The 25980-nt window shown below is 44.4% G+C and overlaps 1 protein-coding gene across 1 annotated transcript in view; it reads right to left on the reverse strand.

Annotated features, from left to right (window-relative positions):
* INPP4B (inositol polyphosphate-4-phosphatase type II B) overlaps positions 1 to 25980 on the reverse strand; it is a 305271-nt gene that overhangs the window by 187159 nt on the left and 92132 nt on the right. The window contains exons 6-7 of the mRNA XM_065404686.1: positions 18008 to 18058; positions 11484 to 11563 (exon numbers count right to left, since the gene is read on the reverse strand). Of these exons, the coding sequence (XP_065260758.1) occupies positions 11484 to 11563; positions 18008 to 18058 (131 nt within the window). The remainder of the gene's footprint in view (positions 1 to 11483; positions 11564 to 18007; positions 18059 to 25980) is intronic.

The following is a 25980-nucleotide window of genomic DNA, read 5'->3' on the forward strand; positions in this document are numbered from 1 at the left end:
GGATGAAAAGAGCGCTCTTGGTAATATGAGCAAGAGCAGCTATTTGATTCCTTCTGAATTCAGAGACACAGGACTTTGCACATTCTTTATAAACAAAACTACATCAAAGAAATACCTGACTACAACTGATTTCTACTCCCAACTGGAACACCCACAGGACCCCAAACTCTGAGTAGCCACTCGGATCAAAAGAGCCAACATGGGATCCAGTTTCCAAGGAGAAAAATTGTGAGCTAGTATTCCCGTTGAACCAGAATGGCGCAAATGTGGTGATGTTTGCAGAAATTATAGATGGTTCAATTTCTTTTGGCTAAGACTTAAAACAGGAGCTCAACGCTCCACAAAAGAAACTAAAGCAGCATCTCGACATCCAGAAAGGCCTAAAGGTTGGCTTAGGGTGGAGGTCAAAGCTCTGTTAGAGCAACAACTGCAAAGTGTCCAGATTGGTTGGGATGCCCAGCTGCAGGGTAGAATGGTAAGGTGCATCAAAGAGGAGACCAGCAACCTGACTGCTGCAAACCAAAAGTTTTTCCATGAAGTAGTGGAGACCAGGCAAGCTTTAGCCAACATGGGACTTGCTAACAGAGCTGAGCTGAGGCAAGGACTTAAGGAGCTGAAAATTCAGCTCCAGAAAGAAATCAAAGCCTCACAGATCACCGCCGCAGTAGGCAGATGCCTATATGAGGAATTGAGCCAGCCAGAGGACTTGGTAAGACCTGACATTTACAACAGTTTTCTACACCTTTGTAGCCCACAGAGGCCCAGAAGAGAAGAGGTTGGCCTGTCTTAGCTCTTGTGATGCAAAACCCCACTATTTTTGAGACAACCTCCCTGGGAGGCTTATTGGCTCAATTCAACATTATAAACACTGGAATAAATTGCCTAGGGAGGTTGTGGATTCTCCATCTCAGGAGATATTTAAGAGTAGGTTAGATAAATGTCTATCAGGGATGGTCTAGACAGTATTTGGACCTGCCATGAGGGCAGGGGACTGGACTTGATGATCTCTCAAGGTCCCTTCCAGTCCTATGAATCTATGAAACTCAAATGAATGGCTGGGAAGATGGACAGAAAGCGGAGTTACTAGCAGTCAACTTGGGTGGCCCAGCTCTGATGGTGCTTCAGAACTTACCCCCATAAAGCGACAGAGTTATCCAGACCTGGTACAGGCCCTTGACATGTGGTTTGGAGCTAGCCATGAATTTGAACTAGCCAAGGCACAGCTAAGAACTAGAAGGAGAAACAAAAAGACCACCACCTGAACTAGCAGAAGACCTGCAGAGACTTGTGCTCCTGGCATACCCAGCTACTACCAAGGCCTTCCAGAATAGAGTGGCAATGGACCAATTTATAGATGCTCAGTTGGATTAGAACTTGTACATCAAGATCAATGAAAGGAGGCCAAAGACACTTTGACAGGCTGTGGAATTTGCCATAGAACTTGAATCTTTGCTTGCAGTAGTTCACCGGAAGCAGCAGCTACCACTGAGGAAGACAGAAGCTGATCACAATGAGCCCTGTATCAAATATGCACGAAGCAACAGGGTATTCTAATCTGGTTTGTGACTGCACTGAATGATAGGAATACATGATAATTTGGTTTGTAAAACAAGGCAAACTGACAAAAATTCAAAAATTAAAGGTAAAAGTTATGTTAACTGCTGGTATTGTGACAAAACGGGCCACAGAAAGAAGAATTGTTACAAATGTAATGTGGGCCAAGACAGTCGGTCTCAAGTATCTAATCAAAGTTTCTGTCCCAGTTCAGGAAATGGGGACATTGCACAAGCCGAAAGCCATCACTGAGAGTCAAAATTTGGAGATATAAAGCTCAGCCCCACAATTTTTGTTTAGATCTGGGCAGTTAGACAAAAATAATGGAAATTCATCTATTCAGTGCATCAGAGGATCTGTGATGTGTTCAGGAATAATTGACCTGGGTTCATACATAACACTTATTAAACCGGAGATGCTAAAAAGGTTAGGGAAGAGGGTATCCAAAACTGAACTGCCTAATTGGTCTCAAATTGAGACAGTCATTGGGGCAAGGGCACCTGTCCAAAAACTGGGTTTGCAGATTGGACTTTTGAAATTTGAGCAAGAGGTCTAAGTGGCTAAAATAGTAGATGAGCTAAGAACTGTTTTGGATTTCATTACAGCTAATAACTGTGTAATCAATGCCAGGAGAGGTGTTCTTCAAATTCAGCCTGTGGAAATTTCCTTTATGGCTCAGGTAAGACAAAAGGTTTGTAGGCAACTGGTTTGCAGTAAATGAACTGTCCTGCCTCCAGGGGAAGAAACCCTTATAACAGCTACATGCTACCGTAGCTTTCCAGCAAGGGAAAGATGGGGAGTGGTTGAAACCTGTTTTAAGTCCCAGGGTCTCGGGGAATCTTAGCTGGTAATGGTCTTGTGGATCTGAAACAAAAACTGATCCCAGTTCGTTTGATCAAATGTTTCTGATAAACAGAAAATAGTGAAAAAGGGAACTGCAGTTGTGGAATGAGATGGTGGATCTGGTAAAAACTGATATAGAAGAAAACTACAAGGGAGAAGGGAGTGAAAGTATGCCCCAAGAGTTTCTGTTGGACTTATTCCAGTGCAGTGCTGTACATTTAAATAGGGAATAGCAGAACACTCAGACACTTTCTGGTTAGGAATCAGGTTGTACACCCAATCCAACAAAGATATAGGTTGTGCTGCACTGGCCCATCATAAGATTGATACTGGGGTAAACTGACCCATTAAACAGGCACTTTACCCATTATCAGTGGCAAAAAGGGAAGCAGCACTACAAGCCATTGCAAAAATGGTTCACAAAGCCATAACATACCCTTCAATCAGCCCCTGGGCCTCATCCAAAGTTCTGGTTAAGACAAAGGATGGTTGTACCGGATTCTGTGTGGACAATTGAAAATTAAATGAAGTCACTTTAAAGGATTCTTATCCATTAATATCAATAGATGATACTCTGAACTCCGTAATTGGTTCAATCTGGCTTTCCAGATTAAAAGCGAGTATCAGCAAGTGGAAGCGCGTCTAAAAGATAGGGGGGAAAACTGCTTTCACAGCAGGACAAGGTTTGTGGAAATTTAAAGTGATAGATTTTAGCTTGTGCGATGCACCAGCCACATATGAAAGGCTAATGGAGACATGGCATATCACTTTCAGATTATCCGTTGTACCTAGATGATATCTTGGTGCATGCTAAAACATTTGAGCCTGAACTAAAACATTTATATAAATAGTCTGTGATCAACTGAAGATGGCCAATTTGAAACTGATCCCAAAGAAATGTGAGTTGTTCCAAAAAGAAGTAGTCTGTCTTGGGCACACAAGTAGTGAGGAGGGAATTTCCACTACCAAAAAGAAAATTGAGGGTGTACTAAACTGGCCAACTCCCCTGACACTTACAGGTAGGCTGGCCATACATCCAATTTTAAACTGGACAGCCCTGCTTTTCTAATGTTTATTCCCCAACTCATACTGAGACAAATGGAGGAGGGGTAGCTCAGTGGTTTGAGCATTGGCCTGCCAAACCCAGGGTTGAGAACTCAATGGGGGCCATTTAGGGATCTGGGGCAAAAAATCTGTCTGGGGATTGGTCCTGCTTTGAGCAGGGGGTTGGACTAGAAGACCTCCTGAGGTCCCTTCCAACCCTAATATTCTATGATTTTGGACGTGGGGACAGTATTAACACACAAACACAAAGAACTTAAGAGGGTGGTAGCTTATTAAACTTTTACTGTAAGTTCTCCCAAGAGAAATGATTGCACACCTGAAAAGAACTCCTAGCAGTAGTTAAATCTATAGAATGGTTTCATCACTACTTGTATGGGGAGAAGATTATGATCAGGACAGACCATGCTTTCCCACAATGGCTCTTCAGATTTCAGAAATCCTGAGGGCCAGCTTGCCAGGTGGATGGAGAAATGGCAGTACTACGATTTCACAATCACAAATAGGTCTGGCCATAAGCGTGGTAATGCTTGTCCAGACAACCTTGTTGGGAAGCTATTTGCAAAAACTGCCTCAAGCAGGAGAGCAAGGAATTTGTTACTAAAAGGGATGGGTGTGTTTCTCTTTTCCTCTAATTTACGGAGGGGCCCATCCATGTTCATGGTTCATCCACTGAAAGAATGGGAATGGGGACGAGGTATGGACCTCAGAGCAACTAAAAACTTCACAATGAGAGGATCTTGATATCAGGATAGCGTATGACTATTTGGACTCTGTAGAAATCTTACAATGCAAAATTGAAAGAGTTTACACCTTTGCTAGGGAAAATTTGAGGACAGACTCTGACAACATGAAAAGGCTATATAATGTAAGGTCATATCGGGAAACTTTTATAACAGGGGACCTGGTCTGGCTCCACAAACCTAAAAGAAAGAAGGGAGGAACTCTCAACTAGATAAATCTTGGGAGGGACCCTATAGAGTACTGACCCAAATAAAAGATGTGTACAGGATTTAGCTGGGTCCCAGGACTAAACCCAAAGTTATCCATAAGAATCATTTGAAAGGGTATCAGGGGGACAGAATTTTAGCTTGGCTGCCCCCTGAATCTGAGAATGTGGAAGTTGAGGATGGAAAAGTTGTTACAGAAGTGAATTCCCAATTAGGAAAGAATGGTCAGGGTGTAAATCCAGGTAGAAAAAAAAAACACAGAGATTTAGGTGGGAATACATTTTTTGAGAGTTGGTGATATGAAAACAGGAAGACACTTTACAAATGTAAATATTAACCTTGTATCACTTTAAATTTATTGTATTTTATTTCTGTTTGGGATGGATTGTTGGGTGTCACTGTTTTGGGCTTCATTGGGATGATGGGTAAAGCTGAGATGGTGCTGGTGTTATAAACTGGATGAAACCTTGTTGTGGGATTGAGGTTGATAGGTGTAAACTCACCTTTCGATTAACACAACTGTAAGCATAAACTCTACCCATGAAAAAAGTAGTGTGTAAACCTGCCCAGGAGCTTTGCTGAGTGCTGTTTTGGGTGGTACAGGTGTGGGGGAAGGCAGAGCAGAGACAGTGAAGGTATGTCTACCCTACAAATGCTACAGCAGCACAGCTATGGCACTGCAGCTGTGCCACTATAGCACCATAGTGTAGATCAGGGGTCTCAAACTCAAATGACCACAAGGGCCACATGAGGACTAGCGCATTGGCCCAAGGGCCGCATCACTGACACCACCACCCCCCCCCCGCTGGCACCGGCTCCATCCCCACTCCACCCCTTCCATGAGGTCCCGCCCCTGCCCCATCTCTTCTCCCCCTCCCCAGAGCGTGCTCCTCCCCCCTGGAAAGTGCTAAGCATTATACAGAGCATACAGATCACTGCTGCTCCTACAAGTCATTTCCAGGCGGTTTTAATAAAATATATACACTCAGTAATGCACTTCACTCAAAGGACAAAACATGCACTTAGTTAGATTTACTTCTGTTAAAGCCCCCCCCACTGCACTGGGCTGCACCACCACTCCACCATTGCTCTGCCTCTTCCAGGGGTGGCAGGTTTGTAGAAATTTTGGTGGTGCCCAGAACCTGCCCCCCCAAACTCCACCCCCACCTGCCTAAGGCTCTGGGAGGGAGTTTGGGTGGGGGTGGGGGTCTGGGGTGCAGGCTCTGGGATGGAGTTTGGGTGCTGGGTGAAGGCTCCGGGCTGGGGCAGGGAGTGGGGGTGCAGGCTCTGGGATGGAGTTTGGGGTTAGGAGGGGGTGCAGAGGTGAGGCCGGGGGAGACTCGGGGGAGATGCGTGGGGGCGGCAGGCGGGGCTGGGGGAGAGACCCGGCCCCAAACATTGGGGAGCAGCGAGCAGGGAGCTTAGCTGCCACATAAAATAACTCGGGGTGGGGGAGGTGAGGGGAGTTTGGCTGTGACTAGAAGTAACTGGGGGGGGCCACGGGGAGCTTGGCGGGCCGCAGGGAAGAGCTCCACGGGCTGCATGCAGCCCCCGGGCGGCGTGTTTGAGACCCCTGGTGTAGATGCTTCCTGCATTGACAGAAGGGTTTTTTCCATCAATGTCGTTAATCTGCTTCTCTAAGAGACAATAGCTAGATCTACAGAAGAATTCTTCCTCAACATACACAAGTCCACACTGGGGGTTAGTTTGGTGCTCAGGGCATGAAATTTTTCGCAGCTCTGAAAGATGTAGCGAGGTCAATCTAATTTTAAGTGTGGACCAGACTTCAGGAGAGAGAGAGAGAGAGAGAGAGAGAGAGAGACTGCACATGAGCATGTGTGAGAAAGAGCAGCTGAAAGCATGTCTGACCCTGGCAGAAACCTGTGGAGAGGTTCCTGGGTCAGGGGTGCAGGCAGCAAAGAGTGTTCTGGTGCTGTTTCTTGCTATTTGATTCTTTTTGCATTTAGAGACACAGGACTCTGTACATTCTTTGTAAATAAACAAATCTGCAAAAAAATACATGACTACCATCTATTTTTATTCTCCCGCAGGGCCCCAAATTTTGACTATCCACTTGGGTCAAAAGAGGCAACATAATAAAGAGGAAAGATCACTGTATTACTAAAAATCTACGTGACAAATGTACCTACCCTCTATCCTTGAATAAAAGTTCAGACTGTATTGAAATGCTTGGAGCATTGAGAAACAAGTACAGGACAAAATGAAATGTTAAAATTTGAGTACAACCTTATGTTCATAAAGTAGTACAGTACAGTATAGACCACAGGGAGACCCTTTCACATATATTTTCTTCAGAAAAAGGTAAATCTATAAAGACTAGTGTGTCTATCCTGAATCTTCATGAACTCCCTTGTTTTTGTAAGGTTAGTTCCACTTGTCACAGAGTTCTGATGTGGGAGTGGTCCTCAGAGGTACCTTCAGGACTCAAATTAGAGCAGTATACAGTGGTATGGCATACCAGCACCTCTCCCAGCCTGCCTTCTTGTTTTCTAGAACGTCAATTTTTTTTTAAAGTACATTTCTAGCTGTTACATTTGCAAAGAAACACTCACTTCTGGTTTTGAAGGTGAACTGATGCGGTGATGTCTGCCTGAACTTCCAGACAGCCTGAAACATTAGCTCCGAGAGCCATGAACTGCCCCACATGTCACTATGGAACACTAACTCAGATGCTACTATAAGTGTGAAACTTGTTAAATATTTTATTGCCCATGTCAGAAAGGAGGGGAAGGATCACACTATGAAATTCTGCACAATCTACTCTGACTGACATCCTGTTTTGTCACCACAATTAAGTAGGCCTGGAAGAGTACCACCTCTTATTCTCTTCTCCAGTCAAGAAGAAACCAAGCTCAAGGGTGCCACCCATGCCCCACAGAGGGGAAGCCAAACCTGAGGAGTTCAGTGGAGCTCAGGCAGCATGTATGATCCTGTGTAGAATATCTATACAATCTACTGAGAGCAGCATCACAGATGGATAGAGCTTAATTTTGTGGGAAGAGATTAGAAGAGCACCATTATTTTTTGTCCTCTTTTACCCTTGTGTAGCTCAGTGGAAATCACACTACAATAACCCAATACAGAAGTGACAAAGGACAGCACATCTTCCTATCTCACTTAGTGACATCCCATACACATTGAACAGGAGGGGTAACAGAGCACAAGCCTGTGGCAATATTCATAATGAGAGTAATACACTTGAAATGAAAGGATCTTCCAGAGAATGGGGAATGCCATCATCATTGCAGACTGGCTGATGAAGGGATTTATTATTAGTGTTAGAATTACCATTAAGCCTAAAGGCCCCAACCATATTGTGCATGTGCCTGGTACGTGCTGCACAAATACAGAGCAGGAGAGAGTTTCTGCCTTGAAGAGCTTACAATCTAAAACTGATGAACTAAACCAGTCTAAATTACTTGAAGCAGCCATCAGTGCTCCTAACTCAGGTTTACTGACAACAGCACAGGAGTGGGTGAATCTGCATCTACAGTGAACATATATTGCCAAATTGATATTCACAAATATCTAGACTGCTGAAGATGACTTTTTTTTTTATATTTGGCAAATTTATTATTTTATTCATCAATCCTTGTTATTTGGCACATCACCACCACCCAATAACAATTTTTTAGATGAGCCATAATTTAGCCCTTTGGAATTTTCAGAACCGAAACTGTGCTCCAAAATCTCTAAAAGCTTACATTCCTTCAGAAGACACGGGTTTTGCACCTTACCAAAAGCAATACCTCAAATTGACCTGTTCAGACAGGTTTTGATAATTATTGTGACAGACCCAGACCAGTGGGGTACAGGAGTCTGGTAGATGACAAATATACTGGTCACTGGATGAGTAGTTTTCTGTTCCCTGAGTGACCAGAGAAGGGGCTGCACTAGAGTAATCAGGAACCTGCTAGAACCAGTTAAGGCAGGCAGGCTAATTAGGACACCTGGAGCCAATTAAGAAGAAGCTGCTAGAATCAATTAAGGCAGGCTAATCAGGGCACCTGGGTTTTAAAAGGAGCTCACTTCGGTTTGTGGTGTGAGAGTGTGAGGAGCTGGGAGCAAGAGGCGCAAGGAGCTGAGAGTGAGAGGGTGTGCTGCTGAAGGACTGAGGAGCACAAGCGTTATCAGACACCAAGAGGAAGGTCCTGTGGTGAGAATAAGGAAGGTGTTTGGAGGAGGCCATGGGGAAGTAGCCCAGGGAGTTGTAGCTGTCATGCAGCTGTTACAGGAGGCACTATAGACAGCTGCAGTCCACAGGGCCCTGGGCTGGAACCCGGAGTAGAGGGCGGGCCCGGGTTCCCCCCAAACCTCCCAACTGACCTGGACTGTGGGTTCTTCCAGAGGGGAAGGTCTCTGGGCTGTTCCCCAACCCACATGGTGAACCTCTGAGGCAAGAAAATCCACCAATAAGCGCAGGACCCACCAAGATAGAGGAGGATCTTTGTCACATTATATATAGACACACACATTCTCCTAAAACACTCATTTGGTTGACAGTCTAGAAAATATCAGTCTTTAAACATTAAGGGCTGCAATATAATGAAAACCCAAAATGAAAGGAGAGATTAAAAACCCTATCTGTGTGTCAGAACAAAGTTCCTTGGTCTCTGCCAAGAAGAAAAGGAGGGGAGAGGGCAGAGAAAGAGTACACCTTTGGTGAACAATGGAATGTTATCAGAAACCAAAGGGTATGTCAACATTGCAATAAAAGACATGGAGCAGTGGAGCAGCCAGTATAAGAGCCTGGGTCAACTGACTTGGGCTCACAGCCTCAGGCTGTGGGGCTAAAAATAGCAGTGTAGAAGTTTGGGCTTGGGCTGCTGCATGGGATCTGAAATCCTGAGGAGGGGGAGGGTCTCAGAAAAGCCCTGAGACTCTCCCCATTCGCAGGGTTTCAAAACCCAGGCTCCTGCCCAAGCCCAAACATCTACACTGTTAGTGTTAGCTCCACAGCCTGACCTACTCACAAGCCCAAGTCAGTTGAGCTGGGCTCAGACTCAGCACCACAGATTTTTCTTTGCAGCAGAGACATGTCCTGACCCTCCCCCAACCCTACTGTCCTTCACCATCAGCACCCCCAACAAAAAACCTCCCAACTGTAGAATTACAGAGGAACAAATCCATCGTTATATGGTTTAGTTTGTGTTTTTCCTGAGCAAGAAAATGCTAAAATATCAGTAAAAAGAAAGTATGGGCCAGATTATATGATGAGACTACTATCTACCTGGTACTACAGAGAGCTAGTTTCAGCTCCCTGGTTCTCTGCCTTGCTCTGTCCTAGACCTAGCATAGGTTACAGCAGCCCTGAGGCTACTCTAACTTACACTGGCTTGCAAAGCTCCTCCCAAGCAACTGTGCATCAGCTAGGAATAGATGGAGCACAGTTTGCCTGGCAATGCCCTCAACAGGCCTGTCCCTCATCCCTGACACTTCCCCTACAACAGGGATGCTGCAGGAAGGGAAATGCCAAGCCACCAGATTTTACTGCCATTGAGGAGGTATGGGCAGTATTGTCTCTTTCTGCACTGCCTGGTGATGTAACGAGAGAAGAGTAATTCTGTGAATCTGGCCCACAGCCATACTCAAGAAACAAATCAACATTCATAATTTTTTTTGAAAATGTCTTTTAAATTTCAATCCACTAATGTCTATAATTTAATTTTCTGGAGTTCAATTGGAATTGTTTTAAACTGCTGTCTTTTACTATTAGATGTACAAAAAATGTATGAGACAAAAACAAAACTTGACAAAAAGCAAACCTACAAAGGTTCAATTCAAACCCAATACCCTCTGGGAACCCATTAAGGCTAATGCTATAAACTAATATTTTGTTATATTGTGATTTTATGCTATATGGAGAATGAAAATCAACGCACTCTGTCAATACAGCATGGTCTCTAAACCAAGTAATATGTACCTCCCCTCTGCCCTCATGTCTACATGCAACTCCCGTTACTTTTAATAGGAGTGCAGGTACATAAAAAACAAAATTATGCCCTCTCCAAAAAGAGTGCTGAAGGCCCTTGGCACACTGAAACCACTGCTGTTCTGATTAATGCATTTGAGTTTGGGCTATCTGTGCCAAGACAGGGTGTGCAGCCCATGTGCCACCAAATCTAGTTCTGTGTGGACTTCTACTGCATCTATATGCAGCATCTTCAAAGGGAACAGGAGGAGAAAGGGATCAGAGGATCTAATGTAACAAAAGTCTGATATGTACAAATGTTGAGCACCTTAAACTCTAGATGAAGTCAATGGTAGCTGTGGGTGTTCAACACCTCTGAAAATCAAGTCCTAAGGGCCTGATCCAAAGCCTTTAAAGTAAATAGGAGTTTTTCTATTGGCTTCAAAAGGATATAGATTATGCCCTGAATGATTTGCCCAAGATCATATATACAAGTCTGTGTCAGAGCTGGGAATTGAACTCTCCTGATTCCCAGCCCATTGTTTTAAACACAAACCCATCCATTCCATCCTTTCTTCATGTTCATATAGGGCCACATCTAAAACACTGGGCCTGATTCTGCACAGCCTTGTACCTTGTTTAGTCATATACATTTGTGCAGAGTTCTGCATTGCAATTCTGATTTGGTAGCATTTCATACCTACTTTACACATTAAGTGATCACAGAAGGTGCAAGGCAGTGGTGAATCAGGCCCAGTGTACTTAAACATGCCAAATATTCAAATCCTGGTCACTTCATTGGAGTCTACAAAAATATAATGTATTAATTAAGTGAGAATAAGATTTATATTCCCTGTTGTAGGAATCTTTGAAAGGACTTTCCCCAATTTAACTGCTCTGCAATTTTTCTGTAGGGGATCATATCAAAAAGCGAGTAACCTTTTCTAACCTGACACATGGGAAGCTCTGACTTAAATAATTGGTATTTCTCTTTAGCTTTGTGCATAGTAGAAACAGAGGCACTTGAGGTTGACATCTAATATACCTGAAGTAATTCCGAGTTTCAAACACCGCCAAGCAGCAATCATTAAATGTCACGGGTTATTAGTTTGAAATGGTTTACAATAGACAAAAAGACCTACCTCAGGGTAAGGGTCAACTGTTGTTCCTTTGACTTCACCAAGTCTCCTACTTTAAAAGTAGTCAAGCCCAGAAAGTTTCGCTACAAAACACAGGGGAAAAGAGAGAGAAAGGAGGACATCATCATTAATTCCTGAAGTTTTAATCGTTTCATTTTCAGCCCCATGCCTGCAAATCTGTCTTTCGTAGCAAGAGAGAAATTTTAAATTGGAACCCACTAGCTTGATATATTATCCCATAGAATACCTTCATACATCAGTGACACCATTATCAATAATTTGTTAAGCTCAGATTTTACAGACAGGAACCCATCTTTTTCATTAAAAACAATCAGATTGACAATCTGACAAATAGCAGGCTGTAAAACGTACACCCGCAGGAAAAGTTTCATTTAGTTTGAAGGTTTTCCTCCTATTCAAGTGATTTCTGTATCACAACAAATGTTAAATCTTCAGTGTTTTACCAATGTTGTTCTTGCTACAGTAGTTCCTAAACCCTTAGGCATTATCATCTTTGAACTCGAGATATTAATGTATTTGCTTGCTGGAGTTATTTTTATGTTGGGCTCAATACAAGTTATTAATAGAAATGCTGTGTTTTCTGAGTATATAGCAATGTTTGTAAGCAAGTTTCCTTGGGTATTTCCAACCTAGGGTGGACCAATTTTATTCCAGTACAAATAAAGAGAAATATATTCATCCAGCTACATTTTCTAAATTTCTGTTGACCTGCTACGCTATATGTTGTCTTTCTGCCAATGTCAGCCTTTTGCATCCTCAAGGAAATTATGCAAACATTTTTTCAAGAGAACTTTTTACCCTCTCTCAATACCTCTGCTGCTCAGCACTAAAACTTCACTTTACCAGTTGTACAACAGAGTTCTTCTTACCCTAGGGACAATGAGCATGGAAAGAAAATAACCTAAAACTTTCTTCCATGAAGGTTTTTTGAAAAATACACAGCAACTCACTGGAAGTTGATGTGAATTAGTTACAGATATTTTCATTAAGTCACATCAACTATGCAAATACTTCAACAAATAAGCAGGGTTTTTTTTTGCATAATATTAATTTTATTCTTTATTCCTTTTGTAAGGCTAACAAAAATAAAAGGTCTAACAGCAAATGCAATGTGCTTGCAGATGACAAAATGCAGGTATAGGTCTTGAGCTTGGTCACATGCTCTCAGGGTCAGCCCGGGCCATATAGAGGTAGCACATTCAACCCTTGGAAAATGGAGAACAACATGTGTTTCAGTGGAGCTGCTCAGCAGTAGTATGACACCACCTAGTAAGAGTTGTATCCTGCCTTCCTTTAGTAAGGCCAGTCTGAATCAGGGCCTTGGAATATTCGAATGTGGGCTCCAAAGTTTAGTGCTCAGACAGGCTTTTAGGCACATAAAATGCATAGCTGGGAACCTAAGTGCCAATTTAAATGCCCAGATGTAGAGCTCTACAATTGGCTTCCAAGTTTAAAAGCTGGGTCCTCAGTATGGCCAAGCTCAAAGCCTCCTACAGGCTCATGTTGATGTCCATGTAATGATTCAATTTCCATCCCTGGCTGCACAGCTAGGCAGGAAGGGAAGGAAGAAGGGAGGTAGTGTAGAACATACAAGCCAAGAGAAAGAGAAAAGGTGCCAAGGAGGCAGGCTGAGGGTAGGGGTGGATGAAAAGGAGGAAGTAAAGAAGAGGCAGACTGGAGCCATGAGATAGAAACAGAGTGGGTAAAATAGTATGATTATGTAATTAAAGACTGTGCTGTGTCTTCACTGCCAAAAAGGTGCGTTTTTAAGTGAGATAGCTAACTTGACTCACCTATCTCACTGTAAAATCCTAGCAGAGACAAGGGAGAGGTAGTTTTTACCTCAGTGAAACTAGTTGAGGTTAACACTATACCTCCCACAATGCCTTGTTTCTGCTAAGATTTTACAGCAAGATAGGTAACATGTTCACTATCTCACTGAAAAAATACACCTTTTGGCACAGAAGACATAGTCTGTATCATAATACACCGCTACCCCGATATAACGCGACCCGATATAACACGAATTTGGATATAACGCGTTAAAGCAGTGCTCCGGAGGGGGTGGGGCTGCGCACTCCGGTGGATCAAAGCAAGTTCAATATAATGCGGTTTCACCTATAACACGGTAAGATTTTTTGGCTCCCAAGGACAGCTTTATATCGAGGTAGAGGTGTATGTACACATAAGAGAGAACAATTAAGGTTGCTCATACAACCTTCATTCTGGCATTTCCTAACTTTTGAGTGCTTGACTTTGCAATCTTAACATTCCTTTGCATTTTTATATGCAATTTGGATGGTAAACTTTGTGTTCTTATAGAGTGCCAATTATAACAGGGCTTTGATCTCAGTTGGGGCCTCTAGGTGCTACTGCAATACACATTAATACTACAATTCCTTATATGAACTGAAGGGGGGAGAAACAAACATTTTGCCCATTTGTGGTGGCCCCTCACAAGGCCCTACACCACTGCAAGGTCTCATAGCCTCTGGAATTAGCCTTGTGTCATCAGATGTTTGGCTGTGTGTTCTTTGTGTGCTGTCCCAGCTCTGCGCAGATAGTTGGCACAGGAGACCTCAATTGAACTGCCCAATGACCACAAGATCTGTTAAGGTACAAAGGTGCCTGGCCAGGTTTGTCGACGAAGGATGGTAATAGCCCTGGCAGACTCTATGAGGATACTAAGACATGTATGCCCGTGACAATGGACGCAGCTCAGTGAATGGCGGGACTTTTCATTACTCTCTAGGCTGGCCAAAGGATTAAAGCGAGGCATCCTAACATTTATAGACTGAGACAAACAATCTGGGATAAACAACTTGTGTATCACCTTATGTGTTTCATGACGTTTGTTACCTCCCCTTGTACTTTCCTTCTGATGTTTCAGACAAAACATTCCTATTCACCACCTGTCTTTGTACTTTTACTCCTGATGTTTCAGACAAAATATCACTATTCATCACTTTTGTCAAACCATTTTATTGTGTGCTAGGATGGGGTGTTCTTGTGCTGGCCTGCTGGAAAGTGTTTACATATTCAGTGTGTTGCAGCAATGCTATCAATACTGGTGCCGAGTTCATGTACCAGTCACTGACTTGCAGGCAAACAGCTGCTTTTGACCGGACATGACTGTTGCTAATGGCATAACTCACTGACTTTTGTTCAGGCCTCAGGCTTTGCACCAGGCCCATGCTTCAGGCTCTTGCTAATACACCATGGTTCTCAGATCTCATAGGACACTGCTTAATACAATATAATTTTCCAGATTCCAAAACATTTTTTCTATTTCATATTCTTAAATTCATTTAAAAATACCTTCAAAATAATAATAAAAAATGTTGTATGGCCCAGTGATCTGATGGAAATGGGTTATCCGGCCTTGCAATGGGCCTAGAATTTGAAAGAGTGCCCTGTGGCTAGCTTTGGCACCGACCGGGAGTTAGGTCAGCATAGCTACGTCACTCAGGAATGTGGATTTTTCACACCCCTGACCAATGCAGCTATGTTGACCAGGCCTTGGATTCCTTTTTCTGTGCTTGCGTAGCTGTGCCAACTTTACCCTGGGCCCTGAATTGCCATGGCAATTTACAAACCAATCCAATTTTGCATGTGTGGTTTAGAGAGGTTTGAAAATTGAGTTTAAACAACCTTAATTATAGAATAGCTAGTGCTCCTCCATAATTTTGCTAGTGCTGGTGAGACACTTGTGATAATAAATTATAAGAGATTTGTGTTGAATTGTTTGATTAATAAACTTAATCACTTACCTAGCCAAAGAAAAAAGGAAGAAAGAAAAATATGTCTGCAATGGCCCTGTGAAAGGCTGAAATACAGATTGCTCACTGAGATTTAACTCTGCTGCCATATTGCACATTTTTCAAATGCATCCTGTTGGAACTATGCCAGGGATGATCCTTGGTAGTTCAAGGAGGAGAATCAGCACCTCAGGATAAAAAACAACTTAAAATCTTTCCGGTCCATAGTCTGCTGTCTGCCCCAGCTCTTGTTTTGCCATCAGTCAGAAACAGGCATGTTTTATACAAGTTTTGACTCCAGGCAGTAAGAGCAGAAAGCAGCCAAAGCAGGCACTGCTGCACATGGGGGAAGGGGGTAAAATAGGGTCTAGCCAGAGCTACCTTTCCCTCCAGCATGCCACTGGACCCAGTATTGTGCAGAGGAGATGGCTGCCACTATGGGAGCACTGGGACTCAAACATTGACTCTCTTCCCCCCAGCTACCTGGCCGTAGGTGCAGAGAGGACCCAGCCAGAGACTCCAGCAGGAAGGAGTGAAGCTGCCAACGCTGAGATCTTTGGAGAATGTTCAACAGTTTTGACTAGAGATTCTCTGTCTTGCGCTGATTGGCTGTTTGCTCCAACCCTCTCCCTCCCTCACAGTCTCTTCACCTCAACTTCACTCACACTGGCCACTCTTGCTCTCCTTTTCACTGTCTTGTCCTCCTCACTCCCTTTCCCTTAACTTTTCTTTCTATTTAGCTTATCCACATGCTAAGTAAACTCACCCCTCGAAAGTATCATGCAACTAAAATGACATTTGGTACCATCACATTGTTCACTCTGCTTATGTATTATAACCATTCCATTCCCCCCCACCAACCTACTGTGTCTGTCTTGTCTATTTATATTGTAAGCTCTTTGGGGCAGGAACCATCTACTACTCTGGGTTTGTACAGAGCCTAGCACAATGGGGCCCCATTTTTGGTTGCCTATTAGGCACTACTGTAATAAACACGATTAATTTATATGAGAAGTGGGTAAGGTCACATGATGGAAGGTCAGAAAAAGAGAAAGGGGGAGCCTCCCCTCCAACTTCTGAATTCCAATGCTGGATAGAGCAGGAAACAAACTAGAACCAGCATAATTTGCTAGCATGGATTTATTATTTTATATACACATCACCATCACAGATGAATTTGGTACTGTACATGTCCCAATCTAAATTGTTTGCAAGGTTTTTTGATTTAAGGATTTCGGTTTAGTGCCAATTCCCCACTCCAAATTCTATATTTCCCTTTTCCCAACCACAGAGAAGAGTGTCTATGTGCCCGTGCATACTGCCAACATGTAAGAGTGATTCTGGATACTTTAGAATGCAATCTGGGAAATCACTGGGTTATTATTAAATCTTAACAGAGATGTGTGGCAGGGTGGACTAGGCCCAGAGGCCCCCTGCTGGAGGCCTCATGGTCCTGGATCACCCTGCCCCAGAATAGAGCAGAGAGAAATCCACCAGACAGCCTAGAGTCGCTGCAGAGGAGCAGCCAATCAGAGAGGCTGATGAAGCAGCCAATCCGGGGCCAGAAGGGCCCTATATAAGACAAGCAGCAGAGCAAAGAAGTTCAGTTGCTGTGTGGAGCTTGACAAGGGAGGACCAGGTGCCTGGCTGGCTGGCTAACAGGACTGCAGAGAGCTCACCAGACAGAACTGAGCCCAGGGGAGGCTGCCAAAGACCAGGTGCCTGGCTGGACAGAATAGCAGAGAGCCGCCGAAAGATCAGTGTGGGCAGGCTGAGCCCGGGGGACTGAGCATAAAACCTGGCCAGACCAGACGAGAGTAACGACATGGGCCCTGCTCATCTGGTAGCAGACTGAGCCCAGGGAGGGCTGCTGAAAAGGACACCAGTTGAAGGTACCAAGATGGGCCCCAGCTAGGTGTCTGAAGAAGGCAGTGCCTCTGGAAAGAGGCCTAAGAATTACGGCCCCATACCAGGGCCATGATAAGAACTCGGGACTCTATACCCCGGAAGGGGGGGACAGCATGTGTGGCTTGCCCAGAGTACTGAGCTGCCAAAGAACAACCAAGAGAACCAGCAGCTGTGGTGTGCTCGCAAGAGGCAGGTGCCACCCTGATGTAAGACCAAAAAAGAAAAGCAGGCTCACACCTAACCGAGAGAAAGGGGGCCATCCATGAGAGGTGGGCACCCCCCACCTCCATGAAAAGACTGTTTGCAGGCACTATTGGCCAGAGAAAAGGGGACACGCTCGAGAGGCGGGTGCTGACGCCATTACAGGATGCTATTTCTCCTCAAGTCTGTGGAATTTCAATTTTATCTGATATGCACATAGCTAGCCCTAACCCAGGAGGAACACTCTGTTCTTCCCCCGAAATTAGGCCAGTACCACAATGGGCTTTTTAAATATTATCAATGTCACTTCTTATTCAGACTCCAAATACAGCTGCTATGGCAGTGCTGACTGACCTTCCGACTTATTCCTGACCATGCTGGTCAAGGGAGTATGAGCCCAAGCTCTGTATCTAACCCAGACTGCTTGAAAGGCACTAGCAGAGACCCTAGAAAACTGGACTGGCCTCAGTATAAAAATCCTCCTTAAGGAAAAATCCTGAAGTTTAGAGTCAAGGAGTAAATGCATTAGAATCCATCAATCTCTGAATGTATTACTCCTGTCATGATCCTCTATTAATTTAACCCAACTCCTAATGCAAAGTAAGTTTATCAGCTGCCTAGCTAACAGAAATTACTTACCCCGACATCTGTTCTTGGCTCCTTGTGTTCAGACAGGACACGGGTGCGGACCTGGGAAAAACAAATCAGTTGTGGGTTTGGTATTCCATGAAAGGGAAATAAGAGAGACTTGCTTATTGATTTATTTCCATTGCTTTCTACTTTTTTTTTTTTTTTTTTTTGGCTGGTGCCAATCCAGTCAGTTTCTAAACACTATTTTCTTTTAATAATTTACCACTTCAACTTTTTTGGCATCCTGCCAAAGTCCTATTTCTGAGAAACCCATTTATCATTCTGAAACTTCCTGATTCTTCGCAAGAGAGAGGACTATGCTCAACCACTCCTTTCATAACTTCAGACCTTTACTGAAATGACTGTTAGGTTATAAAATACCTCACAGCCTCTTTACCTAAAGTCATTCTCAGGAACCAACATTCTTCAAACAGAAGAATGACTTATGGATATAACCGGGTGGATTATATTGCAGATTCTCCTACAAAAGTCCACACACTCATGCATATACACTTACATACATACGTAGGTGAAGTGTTTATATGTATCTCGGGAGTTTTCTACACCTTAACTTCGACTGGTTTAACTGAGGGTATTTTTTTAAACCAGTTGAGTTAAACCAGTGCAAGTCTGTGTGTAGATAGTCTTATCGGAGTTTAAAAGGAGCTTATTTGATTGTTCCAAAGTGGGTAAACACTTAAATAGACATTGGGCCTGAGAGAGAGAGAGAATGACTTTGTAGTCCAGTGTTTTAGGCACCCGGCCAGAAGGTGGGAGACCCAGGGTCCAGTTCCCTCCTCCAATCATTATTCACAGTTGAACTTAAACAGGAGAGACTGAGGCAGTCCCACATCAGAATATCCCATAGTTCAATGGTTAGAGCACTCCTGAGAATTGGGAGATCACTGTTCAAATCTCTTCCCCCTGACACAAAGGGGGGGAATGGAACCTGTTGAGTGCTCTAACCACTGGGCTAATAGTTACTGCGTAATGTGGGCACCACCACCACCTCCTGCTGCAAGATTCTGAATCAGACCTGATCTGGTAGGTGGCCTCTGAGCACACCTACTGGATCAGGCAACTCAGGCAGATGAATATCTATCTTCTCCCGGTTCATAAATTGCTCTGGGGCTTAGGCAAGAGGTAGGCATCCAGATGCCTAGAGGAAGGCAACAGAGTGCAGACGCAGAAACATAGGCACAGAGGAAACTTTGACCATAAAAAATTAGGCATCGAGTGAGTTTAAGTGCCTACAGAGTTCACAGTGGAGCCAAAACTGGTGCCTAACTCTGGGGTTTAGGTGCCTTAGTACTTTTGTGGATCAGGGTCACCCAGTTAGGGGACAGCCTGATACCCTGCACCTGTCTCCTCCCCATAAGCCCCTTGAGGTCATCTGTGTACCTAGGCATTCATGGAAGACACAGTCCCTGCACTCCTAAGAGTAGGTCCTCTAGTTGTCCCTGGCCTTTTACAGGATGCAGCTTCTTTGTATGCATGACTACCCTTCATTTCCCCAGCAAAGACCAAGGAAAATCTGGCCTAATATTTATTTTAATAATCTGTTTTCCAAACACTGATAATTGTTTGTAGGTACTTTTAGCATGTATGTAATTTTCTTCTGCGTAACCTTAGAATAAAGTTGAAACTCAGTAATGTTTTTCTTATGTTGGCATTTGTTATAAAACAGAACCCACTCACCCTTTAACCCCCACCCCGGTTTATCTGTTAGTTTAAATATGAGATGAGGTTTAAGGAGCTCTTTCCTTAAAGGCAGGGCCGGCTCCAGGCACCAGCTGAGCAAGCTCGTGCTTGGGGCAGCAGATTCCAAGGGGTGGCATTCCATCTAATCCTTTTTTGTTTTGTTTTGTTTTGCGCTTCACCGCTTTGGCCACCCCTGCAGGTTTTTTCTTTTTGGTTTGCTGCTCCCGCTGCCCTGTAGGGGGCGGAGGAGGGGAGCGCCCTGCAGCAAGCCCGGCAGGGCAGCCCGCGTCCTTCCCTGCTTGCCGACCGGAGCGGCGCGGAGCCCTCCCGGCAGGCGGCGCAACGGGAGGGGCCACGTGGCAAGCACCCCGCTTAAGGAAGCCCTGGCCACCCCCATTCTCTCTCCCCCCCCCCCCAGCTAGCCGGGGTGTGCACTCCGCTGCCCGGGGTCTGCAGGGCCGGGAGTCCCCCTGCACCCACGCTCCCGCCGCCCCGCAGGTATTTTTTTTTGTTTTGGTTTTTTCTTTCCTTCGCCGCTCCGGCCAGCCAGCCAGTTTGTTCCCCCCCCTTGCTGCTCTGGCCGGGGGCAGGTTTGTTCCCCCCACTTGCTGCTCCGGCCGGCCGGTTTGTTTCCCCCCCCCCCCCTTCGCCGCTCCAGCCGGCCGGTTTGTTTCCCCCCCCCCATTTGCCGCTCCGGCCGGCCGGTTTGTTCTCCCCCCCCTTCGCCGCTCCGGCAGGGGTCAGGTTTGTTTCCCGGCCCCCCCTCCCCCCTTCGCCGCTCCGGCCGGCCAGTTTGTTTCCCGCCCCCCCCCCCCCCCCTTCGCCGCTCCAGCCAGCCGGTTTGTTCTCTCCCCCCCGCCCCCTTTGCCGCTCCGGCCGGGGGCAGGTTTGTTTTCCTCCTCCCCTCCCCCCCCCTTTGCTGCCCCGGTCGGGCGTTTTTCGCTTGGGGCGGCAAAAAAGCCAGAGCCAGCCCTGCTTAAAGGTGCCCAGAGTTTGGAGTGAGGAAACATTTTTCTCCTCAGGCAGTTACTGTGCAATGATTTTCACAGTAAGAAGAATATTTCCTTCACCAAAGCCTGGAGACAGCAAGAAAATTTTACATTTCACCCACTGAAGGACCAATCGTCTGGTCCACATTAAGAATATATGGGAATCCTCATTTGGATAGTACACCTCTACCCCTATATAACGCGACCTGATATAACACGAATTTGGATATAACGCAGTAAAGCAGCACTCCGAGGGGGGGGGGGGGGAGGGGCGGGCTGCGCACACCAGCGGATCAAAGCAAGTTTGATATAACGCGGTTTCACCTATAACGCGATAAGATTTTTTGGCTCCCGAGGACAGCGTTATATTGGGGTAGAGGTGTATTAGATATTCCTGTGTATTCCTCCAGTTAGAGTTCAGAGGAATATTGATTTTATGCTGACCACTTATTCCTACTTTTCACATAAAAAGTTAATATTTAAAATTTAGAGTAGTTATAAACACCGCATATTTTACAAGTGAAAATAAATTAATGTCACTTTCTCCTAAGGCATGTTTCACTTAACATACTGGGACAAGACTATAACATGTTTCTTTAAAAAAAATAAAAAATAAAAATAAAAAATTGTATCCTTGACAGGCAATGGAGTGGCTACAGTTAGTATGCATTTTTAACAAAATAAATCTGTGAAAGCTGATAACTAAAAAGTAACATCTGGCCCAGAGTTGCAGTGACATTATAATCAAAGAGGCTGATAAAGGAGGTGCTGCTGTCATCATGAACAGGTCTGACTACCAAAAGGAGGCTGCCAGACAACTCTCCAATACCAAATTCTACAGGCCACTTCCCTCAGATCCCACTGAGGAATACACTAAGAAACTGCACCATCTACTCAGGACACTTCCTACACTAGTACAGGAACATAGAATAACCCCGGTCAGGGCTCTAAGGGTATCTACTACCCAAGATCCACAAACCCGTAAATACAAGCTGTCAGGAACAGTATCCCTGATGATGCCACAGCACAACTGGTTGCTGAGCTCTGTGACTTTATCCTCACACACAACGATTTCAAATTTGATGACAATATATACCTCCAGACCAGTGGCACCGCTATGGGCACCCGCATGGCCCCACAATATGCCAACGTTTTTATAGCTGACCTGGAACAACGCTTCCTCAGCTCTCATCCACTCACGCCCCTTCTCTACCTACGCTACATTGATGACATCTTCATCATCTGGACCCATGGGAAGGAGATGCTGGAAAAATTCCACCACGATTTCAACAGCTTCCACCCCACTATCAACCTCAGCCTGGACAATCTACACAGGAGGTCCACTTCCTAGACACCACGGTGCAAATAAGTGACGGTCACGTTAACACCACCCTATGCCGAAAACCCACCGACCACTATGCCTACCTTCATGCCTCCAGCTTCCATCCCGGACACACCACACGATCCATTGTCTACAGCCAAGCACTGAGATACAACCGTATCTGCTCCAACCCCTCAGACAGAGACCAACACCTACAAAATCTTCATCAAGCATTCTCAAAACTACGATACCCGCACAAGGAAACAAGGAAACAGATCAACAGAGCCAGACGTGTACCCAGAAATCTCCTACTGCAAGACAAGTCCAAGAAAGAAACCAACAGAACTCCACTGGCCATCACATACAGTCCCCAGCTAAAACCTCTCCAACGCATCATCAGTGATCTACAACCCATGCTGGACAACGATCCCTCACTTTCACAGGCCTTGGGTGGCAGGCCACTCCTCGCTTACAGACAACCCGCCAACCTGAAGCATATTCTCACCAGTAACTACACACCGCACCATAGTAACTCTAACTCAGGCCTGGTCTACACTACCCGCCTGAATCGGCGGGTAGAAATCGATCTCTTGGGGATCGACTTATCGCGTCTCGTCAGGACGCGACAATCGATCCCCGAATCGACGCGCTTACTCCACCAGCGGAGGTGGGAGTAAGCGCCGTCGACTGGGAGCCGCGGCAGTCGATTTTGCCGCCGTCCTCACAACAGGGTAAGTCGGATCTGATACGTCGAATTCAGCTACGCTATTCGCGTAGCTGAATTTGCGTATCTTAAATCGACCCCCCCCTTTAGTGTAGATGTAGCCTCAGGAACCAATCCATACAACAAACCTCGATGCCAACTCTGCCCACATATCTACACCAGCAACACCATCACAGGACCTAACCAGATCAGCCACACCATCACCATTCACCTGCACGTCCACCAATGTAATATATGCCATCGTATGCCAGCAATGCCCCTCTGCTATGTACATCGGCCAAACTGGACAGTCCCTACATAAAAGGATAAATGGACACAAATCAGATATTAGGAATGGCAATATACAAAAACCTGTAGGAGAACACTTCAATCTCCCTGGACACACAATAGCAGATTTAAAGGTAGCCATCCTGCAGCAAAAAAACTTCAGGACCAGACTTCAAAGAGAAACTGCTGAGCTTCAGTTCATCTGCAAATTTGACACCATCAGCTCAGGATTAAACAAAGACTGTGAATGGCTAGCCAACTACAAAAGCAGTTTCTCCTCCCTTGGTGTTCACATCTCAACTGCTAGAAGAGGGCCTCATCCTCCCTGATTGAACTAACCTTGTTATCTCTAGCCTGACTCACTCTTGCTTGCATATTTATACCTGCCTCTGGAAATTTCCACTACATGCATCCGACGAAGTGGGTATTCACACACGAAAGCTCATGCTCCAGTATGTCTGTTAGTCTATAAGGTGCCACAGGACTCTTTGCTGCTTTTACTGTGAAAAGTCTGTTTTCTGTGGAAATTTTCAGTTTTTTGTCAAACTGGACACCTGAAAACTGAAATATTTTGATTCAGATATTCCACGGTGCCTTATGGGAGTCGTAGTTGGGTTGCCTAGTGTACCCATTCTCCAATCTGGGTTGGGCTCCCCACCTGGATATCATCTCCCATGAGACTCCCATGATGCACTGCCTTGCCTCGACAAGAGGGGAGACCAGGATGCATCAGAGATGTAGTCCAACCAGGGAGGCCAATCTACAGAGGAAAATGGGAGCATGAGGCATCTTAATTACAACCTCAATGAGACACCGTAAAGGCATTTTGCAGTTCAACTATTCTGGGTTTTGGTCAAAATACTTCTTTTAATTATTATTCGCCAAAAAGTCAAAATGTTCCACCAAGAACAGGACCCATTTTCCAACCTGCTCTTTTATTTATGGCTTGGCTCAAACTCTTTTTTTTTTTAAATGAAGTTTTGGACAACATTAAATAGAAACAATAACATGTGACCCAATTAGACCTCACAAACAATAGTAAATAGTCAAACAGTCAAAACAAAAGAGTGATTTTCAAACAACCCCCAGGCTGCAATATATTTACATAAAGTGTTCAGAAAATAATTATAAATAACTGACGCATTCGTCAAAGTCTCTAGATAATTTGCAAACAGGAAGAAAAGGTAATTCATCAGATAAACTATTCACTATGTTTACCCAGCTCTAGACCCAAGCCATGATGAAAAATGAAACACAGAATTAAAATGAATTTTGAAAAGCAAATAATCTCACAGTACGTTTCGTAACTAAACAAAATACTGTTCCTTTTTGAATCTCATTATAAATAGGATCATTAGGGCAATTCTAATCCATTTTCTACACCTAAAGATAAACTTGAATCTCAGATACACAATACACTATGCTTTTGAGAGTAAAAGCTGACCCATCAAGGAGTTTGTTTGCTCTGGTCTGGAACAAGATGAAGCAAGCCTTGAACAAATTACTCTCTTACACTCAGAGACAATATGTTTTTTCAAGACAGCAGAAAAGGTAAGCAGGCAGCGCAGTTCTCTGACTTCTACTTGCCCTGTAGATGAACGAAGGCATTACAACTGTCACTATTACAAATTAGGAAGACCAGGTGGGTGAGGTAATATCTTTTATTAGACAAGGCTCACCCACCTTGCCTCTCTAATATCCTGGAACCGACATGGCTACAACAACACTGCAACCTAGTACAAATATTCATTAGAAATTTTAATCTCTTTACCACACATACACAGCACAGATCACACACAAAGAATCAGTATTAACATTAGAACATTTCTAGTGCACGTACCACCGAATTATCTAAGTGCCATATTTCTCCATGCATAAAAAGTTACATAGTTTTTCAACTATCCTTCCTGTAGTCCTTTACCAAGATGTAAAAGACAGTATTGTATTATTAAACAGGGCATTTATTTTTGTCATTCACGGCACACTACTTCACATCTACACTATGTTGGAGATCAGTTGACTGAGCCATTATCATTACCAACACCTCCTCGGTCCCATTAAAGAATTAGTATGATTAAAAAGTAAGACACTTTTTATTCTTACACCTTTTAACATATTATAGGCAATTAATTCAAAGTGGAAGCAAAAGAGCATTTCTTTTCTTATTTGAATATTTCATGCCTGACCTAAGTTCAAGCCTCTCTTATTTCAGTTTGTAACTGAAGGCTTGGTTTGTATATAGTGTATTTCTCTCATTATTTATGATTTAAAGTTATATTAACAGGCTAGATTTAGCTCTGTTACATCAGTGTAAATCTTGAGTAACTTCACTGGCTTCCAAAGTGGCTCATAGTACTTATTACTCTGAATTGCACATGTATTATACCGTTCATATCTTTTGTTATGTGCTCCAGCCATCTCAGAGTAAGCAGATTTTTGCCACATGTAGATATTATGAAAATACATCATGAGGTGAGGCAAAGTAAGATAGACCACTGAAGTGTTCCTTGGTAAGGTGATCTATGGTCTTAGCTATGCTAGCCTTTTGCGGGAAGTCTCCCATTGATGGTAGCATCAGCATCCCATTTTATCTGGACCTGCTCTGAGACAGCACTTTTCCATGCAGGCACCCTTTCTGCACTAGTAATTCCCTCTACCGACATTTTGTCTGGGGAGTGCAGGCACTGAACACAGAGCCAGCAGCACTAGCCTCTACAGAAGGTGCAGGTGGGGGTGCAACCATAATCATGCCACCCTAACCACTGCAGAGCTTGCCAGTGATGGAGGGGAATGCAGGCTGCATCCTCCCTTAGGGTGTCAGAGCTGATGCTTCAGCTGAGTCGACCAGAATCTCACTTCAAGTTCTTGTTGCAGTGCAGCAACTCTACATATCCCTTTCCTCAGTCCAGCCAGATCTGTAAAATGCCATGAAAACCAACTGTGGTATATAAATGATAAATAATACTACTGCTGCCATGAA

This window comes from Emys orbicularis, chromosome 5 (genome assembly GCF_028017835.1).
Source record: "Emys orbicularis isolate rEmyOrb1 chromosome 5, rEmyOrb1.hap1, whole genome shotgun sequence".
NCBI lineage: Eukaryota > Metazoa > Chordata > Testudines > Emydidae > Emys > Emys orbicularis.